Source organism: Rhinopithecus roxellana, chromosome 6, assembly GCF_007565055.1.
Source record: "Rhinopithecus roxellana isolate Shanxi Qingling chromosome 6, ASM756505v1, whole genome shotgun sequence".
In the NCBI taxonomy this organism is placed as follows: Eukaryota; Metazoa; Chordata; class Mammalia; order Primates; family Cercopithecidae; genus Rhinopithecus; species Rhinopithecus roxellana.
In genome coordinates, this window is record NC_044554.1 from 52,970,833 (window position 1) to 52,982,880 (window position 12,048).

The 12,048-nt window shown below is 36.2% G+C and overlaps 1 protein-coding gene across 1 annotated transcript in view; it reads left to right on the forward strand.

Moving 5' to 3' along the window:
* KDM7A (lysine demethylase 7A) overlaps positions 1-12,048 on the forward strand; it is a 92,419-nt gene that overhangs the window by 55,427 nt on the left and 24,944 nt on the right. Inside the window, exons 8-10 of the mRNA XM_030932804.1 lie at positions 3,125-3,212; positions 4,427-4,533; positions 11,784-11,875. Coding sequence (XP_030788664.1) covers positions 3,125-3,212; positions 4,427-4,533; positions 11,784-11,875 — 287 coding nt within the window. The remainder of the gene's footprint in view (positions 1-3,124; positions 3,213-4,426; positions 4,534-11,783; positions 11,876-12,048) is intronic.

Below are 12,048 nucleotides of genomic sequence, written 5' to 3' on the forward strand. Positions count from 1 at the left end.
AAACCTGACTGCTCCAAAATTGAAAGCTTTTGAGCATCTGCATGACCCTCAAGAGGAAATGCTTATTGAGGCATTTTGGGTTTCGGATTTTCAGATTAGGGATGCTCAGCTGGTAAGTATATAATGCAAATATTCCAAGATCCAAAAAAAAATCAGTACTTCTGGTTCCAAGCATTTTGGATAAGGGGTACTCAGCTTCACCATCTTTTGTTTATCCGTTTACCAGTTGGTGGACATTTGGGTTGTTTCCACATTTTGGCTGTTTGAATAGTGTTGCTTTGAACATTTATATACAATTTTTTATGTGGAGGTATGTTTTCATTTTTCTTGGGTAAATATAGCTTGTAGTAGAATTACTGCATTACGTGGTTTAACTACATTTAACTTCGTGAGGAATTGCTGACCCGTTCTCCAAATGGCTGCACCATTTTACGTTCCCACCAGCAGTGTATTTGGAGTCCAGTTTCTCCACGCCATCACCAGTGCTGTAATTGCCTTCTATTCTAGTGGTGTGATGTGTCATGATTTGGATTTGCATTTCCATAATGAGTAATGATGCTCAGCATTTTTCTTGTTAGGCATTTGCATATTCTCTTTGGAGAAATGTCTATTCAAACCCTTTGCTCATTTTATAATAGGGTTATTTGTCCTTTTTAATTGTTGAGTTTGTAAGCATTCTTTGTTCTATGTACTAGACCCATATCAGTATGTATGATTTGCAAATATTTGCTCCCATTTTGTGGGTTATCTGCTCACTTTGTTGATAATGTCCTTTGATGCACAAAAGTTTTTAATTTTGATAGTCTTAACTATGGTCAGCTCTCCATTGCTGTTAAAGACCAAGCCTGTAAGAATCTGGGCTGCTGTCCCAGGACAGTTAGGAGGCAAGGGGTGTGTCTTGAGAGACCCTCAAAGAAAGGATTGAGTATCAGTCTTAGCTGTAGTCTCAGGTATAGGTATCAGGTCTGTCATTTTGAGATGTAAATGAATGTAGAGTATAGACTGTCCAGACCAGTGGTTTTGAGAATTATGTGCTGGTTTTGGTGACCCTAATGACTGTAGAGTTCACAGGGATCTGTCCCCACAGGCCCTGCTGAAAGCCTTGCCTCTGGTATATATAATAATAATGGTGTGTTGAACAAATGAAGACATGTCTTAGAACTACCAGAATATTTGCCTAGATAAGTATCAGTATTTTCATTGTGAATGGGCTGATTGACATTGTGAAGGCCCCTCCCTTAAATCTTCCTACTTTTTGCTTTTACATTAAGTATTTTGTTGTACCCTCTTCGAAATCATAAATTGACATTCATAGAATAATTTTTTTCTTGATTTAATATCCTAACTAGAATATAAAGAAGAAATTAAAAGGTGATTTATAATGAAATGCTATTTCAGTATGTGCCTGTTTAGGCACGGCAGCATTAGAGAACAGAATGAAATGGTAATTGCATAAGGAAGGAAATCAATCTAGGTGTGTGTTAGTGGCAACACGAATTCTATCAGTAGCACTGGTGTAGGTACTGATACTTCCTGGAATATCAGAATCATCTGGAGGACTGGTTACAACACAGATTGCTGGACCTCATGGCCAAGGTTTGGATTCTGTGGAGCTGGTGTGAGCCTGAGAATGTGCATTTCTAACAAGTTCTTGGCTGATTCAGGTGCTGCTGGTATGGGGACCATATTTGGAGAACCACTGCTGTAGGCAAAGTGATTTTTTTCCCCAAGGTAGTCAGCAACTGACAAGCTTTCAAACAAACTACAGTACAGTTTTTGTATTTCAGGAAATTGTGCCAAAACCGTGAAAATATACTGTGTGTGCATGTCTGTATATACAGATATATATGACATATAATAATGGAGTTCTAATTTCTAGGCTGAGATAGTTAATAGGACAGGCTTTGTACCTACATGAATGCGCAGGAAAATTTGACAGTCCCGAGTGATGCAGGACAATTTCATTTTGTGTGGAACTGTCTCACATGTTGCACTCCTGGCTCCCACTCACAAAATGCCAGTAGTGCTCCCAGATCATTGAGACAATCAGAAAAGCCCCTAAACGTTCCAAAACATCCTGAACAGGCAGTACTGCCGCTATTGAGAACCACTGATGTGTAGGATTTGGAGTTGGCACAGACTTCTAATTTGTGGTTTCAACGTCAAGCTCAAGGCTTTGTGCCTTTGAGCACAGAAATGGGCACACTTGAAAGTGAGTCCTTTGAGGGTTTTTGTTTTGTGTTACAGTTCAGTGAGGGGTCAAAAGATGAAAAATATAAAGAAAATGGGATTTGTGTATTTTAAAAGCTAATTTGCATACAAATATGTTTGTATATATTTATTTCTGGTGAAGTCTTTAAGTCTGCCAACACTTTTTTCAAAAGTTAGATGTCATGTCTTAGAAATGGTTCTCACTTTGTAAGCATTTGTATGGGAATACAAAATATCATTTTTTGGTAACACCTATGTTTGTAGGACCATAACCCTTCATAATTAAATGTGGGTGATCTACCTTTTCCTTCTTACAGAGTCAGGTCTCAGGTTGACTCCTCTGATCCTCCTCTGCTTAGTCCTTTCAGGGCACTGATTTCAGGGTGACACCAGGACAATGGAGTATCCCACCAATCCTCGTGTGTTCTCTAATGGAAAATGTGCTTTTCTAAATCAAACCAGATTTGGCTGGTCTGAGAGTAAAATCTTTAATATAAAATTGGGTTGTGTTTTTAAACTAAAAAACAAAAACAGGCTGGGCACAGTGGCTCACACCTTAATTTCAGCACTTTGGGAGGCCAAGGTGAGAGGATCACTTGAGGCCAGGAGTTTGAGACTAGCCTGGGCAACAAACTGAGACCCCATCTCTATTTTTAAAAAGAAAGAAGCAAATATACTAAGAACTACAAAAACCTTCACCTTATTTCTCAAACTCAGCATACAGCCTAGCATATAATAGGCATTTACTAAATATTTAATTAAATCTATGTATTATAATAAACATTAACTTCTCTAGCACTGAAATATGAAATAAACTGATACTGATATTTTGAGTTACTTCACAGGTAGATATCCTATTTGTTTGGTTTACATATTGGAAAATGACTGCTTTATATATTTTTAACCATTTCAGGGTGGATCCATGCTGTGCTGACTTCTCAGGACTGTATGGCTTTTGGGGGGAACTTCCTGCACAACCTTAACATTGGCATGCAGCTCAGGTTTGTGTCAGCATTTACATGACCTTTTATCCTTTTTAAAAATAGGATACTCTTTTTTTTTTAACTTAAAAAAAAATCAATAGCATATTTTATTTGAGATTCCATGGAAATAGTTCCTGAGATATTATTAATAATAGGAGCTTTTAACAAAAGTAGTATTTTAAAATTTTGTCAGGAGGGTACTTTGCATTTCAAATCTAAAGCAACAACAACAAAAAGGAACTTACTCAGATAATACTCCAAATTTCAAAATTTTGTGAAAATGTATGTGTTCTCCTTTGGCTATTTTTGCAATGAGGGAGATGAACGAAATCTAGTCAGACTGAAATGTGACGTATGGTACTAGAAAAAAGCAACCCTAAGTCAGGACTGCTATCGAAACACCTGCTTTCATTTTGCTGCAGGAAAAGGATTAATAGCTGTTTCTCCTCTGTATGAGAATTTGACCTTTGCATAATTCTCTTCCCCTGATAGTCTAATGAGTGTTGACTTTTACTAGGTAACACTGCTTATGGTAAAAATGATTCCTGATTGATAAACTGCATCAGGACTGGGAGAACTAGAAATACCTAGTAGGGAGCCATGTCTTTGGACTTGCCTGAATGTGGTAACTATTGTAATTTGACACACTCAGAGAGATCCCTAGAAGCTATGCATCTGTATGTGGCGTTATTACAAGAGAGAGTGGCTCTTACAGGGCATAAGGCTTTAAGCAGCTTTAAACAGCTCCCACACCTACCAAGTGTGGATCTTGTCTTTTTGTAACTGAGCTGTCCCTGAGGGAGGGATGGCTCCTGTGTAATTCGTGCCAAGTGTGGTCTTGAGCTGGAATACCTAGTTGAGCCTAAATAAAACTTTTGGGTGAGTATTGCACTGTTGTGGATACATGGAGCTGTTTTCTGAAACACACAGTTTTATTTTTTGTAGTAGAACCCTCGTAAAAATCTCTTTTGTTAAAACTAGGATACAAATCCAAAGGTGTGATCTTGATCTTCTGGGAAGTCCATTACAATTCTTAAGTATACCGTCAAATTCCTTAAAGTCAGAACCTGGATAAGATCACAATTCAGTCTCGTCCACATGTGATGTTGCTAAGAAATGTAAAATACTTCATTGGTCTTATATATCATGACCTGCTTATTTTCAAGTTGGTTACTTTTATCTAACTTTGAAATGCTAATATTAATATTAAATATTTCTTCAAATTCATTTAGGTGTTATGAGATGGAGAAAAGGCTAAAAACACCAGATCTTTTCAAATTCCCTTTCTTTGAAGCCATATGTTGGTTCGTAGCCAAAAACTTGCTGGAAACCCTGAAAGGTAATTAATAATTTGCATATTTGTATATGATATGATGCATATTGTTTGTCACTTCGCTCATAGCCACCTTACAGAAAGAGTCCCTTTTCTAGTAGAGTATGGATGTCACTCTATTTTGTTTTTTAAATATATGGTTTTCCCCCATCCAGGAACTTTTTTAGCAAGTTAGAGTCTCTAGTCCATAACCTGACAATCTATGTTCTTAAAAATTTGTTATAAAAGACCTGGATCAGAACAATGTAGGTAATATTAGAAATGTTCATTCCATCTAGTACTCTAGAAGCCTGCACACATTATCAAGCACGTAACAGTGCCTAACTCTCAAAAATGCAGTTTATTTCGAGAGACTGTTACCTAACATATGTTCCCCAAATTTGCTTTTAAGAAAGCAAACTAGGCTGGGCGCAATGGTTCACTTCAGTAATCCCAGCACTTTGGGAGGCCAAGGCAGGCGGATCACCTAAGGTCAGGAGTTCAAGACCAACCTGGCCAACATGGTGAAACCCCGTCTCCACTAAAAAAAATACAAAAATTAGCCGGGCATGGTGGTGCATGCCTGTAATGCCAGCTACTTGGGAGGCTGGGGCAGGGAGAATTACTTGAACCCAGGAGGCAGAGGTTGCATTGAGCCGAGATCATGCAGTGGCGACAGAATGCAACTTTGTCTTTCCCCCCCGGCTCCAAAAAAAAGTTCAGGTTATGATTCTGTAGTTGAAGAAAAAAAACCTTTTTTGAACTTGTCTTTATATTTGAACTCACTTTTTAAAAGGTGGAATTTCAGACTTTGATGTTTTAATATTTTGGTTTAATAATCTTTGAGCACTCAAGTTGGAGACTGATGTCACTTGCTTCTGTTTTCTGCTTTTCATCCTCTTGTGCTAGTGAGAATAGTTTGTCTGCTTTTTGTGTTGTCTAACTTTTGTAGTCAGTTTGTAAATAGTGCTACTATTATAATTGACAACTCTCAGAATAGACATAAGCAGATTAAACAGTAAAGTTTATTCTGAACATTTGCTTCTTTTTCCATTTTAAAGTTAAACAAGAAGAAAAGGTAAAATGAAAAGAAATAACCAAAAATTTACTTCCCAAGATAGGATGTACAGAACTAAAATGATAAAACTCATATAACAATGGTACCCTAAACCCCCCACCTCACAGCATAGCGCAGAGATGTCCTGGCAGCGCTTCTGGTCTATGGGATGGGGGTAGAATCCCATGCATGAGAAGGGGACAGGTCCTTTCTTCACAAGACCAGTTTTTGCTCCAGAAATGAATCCTTGTCATGAATCGCTGATGCATTCCGTGTTTTCAGTTATTTTTCTTGGCTGTAGGAATGTCACAGTGGACTGTAGAGTTGTCATACGTAGTTTTCAGTAAAATACTGGACAATAGAGTTTATAGTCTCCTATTTAAGTGCAAGCCTAGACGGACAGGAACACTTTTATGTACTTATAAAAACACAAATTTCCTCATTTTGTGGAAATAAATCCCAATTATTGAACATTCTGGTTAAGAGGTTGGCAATTCTATACTTGGTTCAGGGTACTTTCTCCCCTCTTTTCTCTCTTCCTGTCCCAAGACTCCAAGTTCCTGTCTTGTGGTTAGCTAGGGGAAACTAGCCACGAACACACACACACACACACACACACACACACACACACACACACACGCCTGTACCCCTGGAGTGATGCACAGTGGTCTTTTTTCCACTAATGTCTAAGAGAAGCTCATTCTTTAACTTCTTAAAACAATTTAAGAGCTTTATCTGAAAGACAAAATCTTGCCATTGCTCGTGAAGCCATAGGAGCAATTTGCTTAGTCTTAGAACTGTTTAGTCTTTGTGTTAGGCCATCAAAAGTTCAGAAACATTGAGGTCTGATTGAAAGCATGACTCTGTACATTAAAGACTTTTTAAAAAAGGATTATTAGAAAAGGGTATTTGTAGGTTGTTTTAAAATGTTTCATTTTATTAGCCAGATCAGTATAGAATACCTGGCAATCACAGTGATTCAGTCCAGTCTCATCAAGGCAAAAACGAAATGATCCTTATAGCAATTGCCATCGTTTTAAGCATCCATCCTGGAAACAGGAATAGTGGTCTTGTGACCCCAAATTATGTTGTTCTTTTATCCGTAACCTTTTTACTTTACATTGTGGCCTATTGTTTGTCAGCTCTCAGACTGTTCTAAGGCTTATATGGTGGGTTAAATGAGGTTGAATCATCTGAAACTCTTTACTGTGTTTGATGTCAGTGATAGTAAAATAATGAACCAGTTTGGATTTGTGTAAGGAAATTAGCCACTGTGCAGAAGCAAAATCCTTTGTTTCAACTTAGCTGAATTTTGGACCACATCTAATATATTTTGTTTGTTTTAGATTATCGCAATTTGATTAAAAAACTCAAAACATTTTTGTTTATGTGTATTTATATTTACTTTACTCTGTTATTAAACTAGTCGATTATATAGATCACACACACGTTCATACTGTGTAAAGAATAAGGCTGTTATTACTCAGGTAACCACTACCCAAATTAAGCAAAAACAGCCTTGCCAATACCTTAGAAATGCTCTGTTACCTTTTTCATTACACCTTTTTGCTTCCCTTCTAGAGATAACCATTATCCTGACTTTTGTGATAATCCTTTTCTTCAGTTTTACCAAACCTATGTTATAAGCTAAAATAATTTAATTTTCAACATTTGTAAACTTCCTATGAATAAATTCATACTGGTATTCTCTTGTAACCTTTTACTCAGCATTGTTTGTGAGATTCATCCATGTTTTTGTGTGTGGCTGTAGTTCTTTTTCATTGCTAGAGTATTCTGTTGTATGAATATACTGTGAGAGAGATATATATATATATATATATATGTTATATATATATATATACACATACACTGATCTGCAAGTTTGACATTTTGGAGTTATTTTTGGTTTTTGGCAATTATGGAAGATGCTGCTAAGAAGTTCTTGTCTTTGTCACCTAGTGCAAGAATTGCTCCAGAAAACAGGCCTAATTGCTAGGTCATAGATAGAATTTAGTAGTTGCTGCCAAATTGTTTCCAATTCCCATTTCCATGGCAGGACAAGCAAGTTCCCAAAGCTCTATGCTCTGGCCAACACTTGGTATTGTTAGGTTATAATTTTTGCAAATCTCATGGATATAAAGTAGTATTCTTTGTGCTTTTAATGTGCATTTCCCTGATTTTTAATGGAATCGGGTAGTTTTTTTCATATGTGTATAGGCCTTTTGGATTTTCTCTTTAACTGAAGGACAAAATTTCTTAAATTTAAAACAGCATTTTTTTCAACTTTTTTATGGTTAGTGCTTTCTGTGCCTTGTTTAAGTAGTTCTTTCTTATCTCTAGGTCTTGCAGAGATCCTTGTTTTCTAAAAGCTTTTACTTGTGTTTTACATTTAGGCCTTTAACTCACTTGGAATTGATTTTTTCTTTTTCTTTCTTTCTTTTTTTAATGGATGGTGGGAGTATATTTTCACTTGCTTTTGTGTAAATATCCACTTGTCCCAGCACCATATTTTGAGTAATCCATTCTTTTTCTGTTCTTCATAAACACCGGTCGTCTCCTGTTTCGTGTGTTGATACCTGTGTAGATCCTGGGACCTACACACATACTCACCCACCCTTCTGTTCCAGTGGGCTAGCAGTCTGTCTCTCCACCAAGCACACTATCTTATTAACCTTTGATAAGACTTGATATCTGGTAGGTCCTCCTTCTTCAAGTATGTCTTCGCTTTTCTTTCCCCTTTTATTTTCATATAAATTTTTGAGTTACCCTATTACAAGCCAACACCACCCTACCAAACGCAACCAAACAAGTAAATAATAATGTGGAGGTTTTTTTTTTGTTTTTTTTTTTTGTTTTGTTTTGTTTTTTTTTGAAGGTGTTAACTCTAGACATCAATCTGGGCAAAATTTGATGTCATAAATACTGAGTTTTCTAAAAATGACATGGAACATCTCTGTGTATTTAGATCTTTAATGTCTTTTGGCATTTCTTATTTTTTCTTCATAAAAATATTGCATAGATATCTCTTGCTAGATTTATTCCAAAGTAGTTCTTTTTGTTAGTGCTATTATAAAAACACATACTGTATTAGTCTGTTCTTGCATTGCTATAAAGAAATAACTGAGACTGGGTAATAAAGAAAAGAGGTTTGATTGGTTCAGGGTTCCTCAGGCTCTACAGGAAGCACGATGCTGGCATCTGCTTAGCTTCTGGGGAGGCCTCAGGAGACATAACTATGGTGGAAGGCAAAGGGGGAACAGGAGCAAGATAGGGTGAAGGGGGAGGTGCTGCACACTTTAAAACAACCAGATCTCACAAGAACTCAATTGTCACAAGAACAACACAAGAGGATGGTGCAAAACCATTCATGAAGGATCCAGCCCCATGATCAAATCACCTCCCACCAGGCCCCACCTCTAACATTTGGGGATTACAATTGAATATGAGATTTGGGTGGGGATGCAGATCCAAACCATATCAGTCATTACTATGTATATACATATGGTTGAACTTACATGTCATTTCTGTTTTTTACTTCAAATATAGTCAAAATATTAGCAGTTTCATATGGCTCAACTTACTAACCATGTGATACTGGAATATAGAAGCAGTTACTTTTTATACTGATTTTAGCAACCTTGTTAAAATCTATTCTTTAATCATTTATCTGAGGCTTTTGTTTGATTCTCTAATACACAGTCATATACATCGGCGTTGAATAATGATAGTCTTGTTCCTTCTTTTCTAATATTTCTATCTTTTTTTTTTCACTGCTTTACCGGGTTGTCTAGGACCTCCAGGGAAATAGTGAATAGAAATGGCAAAGGTGGGCAGCTCTGTCTTTGTTCTCAGTCTCAGAAGGAAAGCTTTCAATCTTTCGCCATTATTACCTTTGTTGTAGGCTTTTTGTTGATAACCTTTATCAAATGCTTGTCTATTCTAAGCTAGCTAAGAGGTTGTTTTTTTCCTTTCTTTTAAAAAATGATCAGTGGTAGTTTAATTTTTATCAAAAACTTTGCCTGCGTATATGAAAAGCTCCATAATTTTTCTTCTTTAACCTTTTAATTTAGTGGTTCTATTAATTTATTTTCTAATATTAACTCAACCTGTAATTTTTATATACCATTAGGTTAGTATATTGTTTGTATTCTATCTATATGCTTATATTTTATATATTCTATATATAATTATGTATTACATATGGGTGTGTGCGTGTGTGTGTATTTGTTTGATTTTGGCACATGAGTGAAATTGGCTTGTGCTTTGTTTTCTCAGACTGTCCTTGTTAGATTTTGGTATAAAAGTTATGCTAGCCGGCTGGGCACGGTGGCTCAAGCCTGTAATCCCAGCACTTTGGGAGGCCGAGACGGGAGGATCACGAGGTCAGGAGATCGAGACCATCCTGGCTAACGTGGTGAAACCCCGTCTCTACTAAAAAAATACAAAAAACTAGCCGGGCGAGGTGGCAGGCGCCTGTAATCACAGCTACTCAGGAGGCTGAGGCAGGAGAATGGTGTAAACCCGGGAGGCGGAGCTTGCAGTGAGCTGAGATCCCGCCACTGCACTCCAGCCTGGGCGACACAGTGAGACTCCGTCTTAAAAAAAAAAAAAAAAAAAAAAGTTATGCTAGCCTTAGACAAAATGTTGGGATTGTTCCTTCTGTTTCTGATCTCTGGAGAAGTTTGTGTACAGTTGGAATGATTTCTTTTTTGAATGACTAATAGAACTCACTGATGATCTGGGTCTATAGTTTTCTTTGTGGGAAGATTTTTGACTACTGAGTCAATATCTTTAGTGATTAAATGACCATAAAGGTTTACCAACTAATTATTGAGTTCATTTGTATAAATTATTTTCTTAAAATATATCTAGAAATTACATCTAAAATTTGACATTTGTTGGCATAAAGTTCTTCATGTTATCCTCTTACCTACTAAATATCTGTGGCATTTGTAATGACATTATTTCTATTCTCCATACTGGATATTCGTGCCTGTTTTCTCTTTATATTAATTTTGTTGGTTTTTTTAAAGAACTTGTTTGAGGCTCTGTTTGCTGCTTTGTTAATTTTTGCTTATGATTTTTATCCGTTTTTTTGGTATTAAAACTTTTTTGTGGGTCTTCAGTTCATTAATTTTCAGCCTTCTAACATAAATATTTAAAGCTGTACATTTCCCTGTATGTATAGTATACAACACATTTTGATATGTTTTCGTTATTTAACCAACATATTGTCTGATTTCCAGTGTTTTTCTTTGATCCAAATGTTGGTCTATTTTTTAATATCTGCATTTCTTAATTTCTAAACATAGAGGCTTTCTTTAGCTTACCTGCATTATGAACATATATATGGTTTAGATCTTGGACTTGGATGAGACTTGTTTATGGTCCTAGAATATGGTTGAGTTTTGTAAGTGTTCTGTGTGTGTTTGAAAAGAATGTGTATTCTGCAGTTGCTGGGTACAATATTCTATTTATGGCCATTGAATCAACTTTATATTGTTCAAATTGAATATATGCCTACTGATTTTTTTGTTTTTGGTTCACTTTATCTCTTACCAAGAGAAATATTTGAAAATCTTCTGCTGTGATTGTGGAGTTATTTCCCCATGTAGTTCTGTCTAGTTACTGTTTTCTATATTTTCATATTGTGTTATTCAGTACAAATTCTAAGTGGTTACATATGTCTTTCTGGTGAATTGAATCTTTGGTCATTATGAAATAACCCTTTGTTAATGACAGTTACACCCCCTTTCTTTTGGACTCTTGGTATCTTTTCCCCATCCTTTTATTTGAAACCTTTCTATATTTTTAAATATGGTATGTATGCATATTTAGCTTATTTAAAAATCTAGCCGGATACAGCAGCTCACACCTATAATCCCAGCACTTTGGAAGGCCAGGGCTCGAGGACTGCTTGAAGCCAGGAGTTTGAGACCAGCCTGAGCAAAATACTGAGACCCCATCTCTACACAAAAAAATTAAATCCAGTGAAATGGTCTTTTAACTGGAGTATTTAGTAAATTACACTTAATGTAATTCTGTTTCTTTTTCTTTCTTGTCTTTTTGGATTGATCGTTTCATATTTTACTTTTTTATCTTTTTATTAATTTGGAAGTTGGATAGTTTTATATTTGGTGGTTATTCAAAATCTGAAGTTAATTCTTTTAACTTTAGAACATTTTAACTTTTTTTTCTCACCCCATTTCCATTCCTACAGAACTGAGAGAAGATGGTTTCCAGCCTCAAACTTACCTAGTACAGGGAGTGAAAGCACTGCATACTGCTTTAAAATTATGGATGAAAAAAGAAGTAAGTTATTTCAACAGTGAAATCACTGTGTTTTATGTTGCAAGGTTAGGAAAACAGAGTCCTTGTGCTATTTTGGCAGCACATGTGAATGCCAGTAGTAGAGGGAATAGAAATCATGCTTTATATGCAACCTCCATTTTATTATTCAGTATATACAAACGTACTGGTTTCTG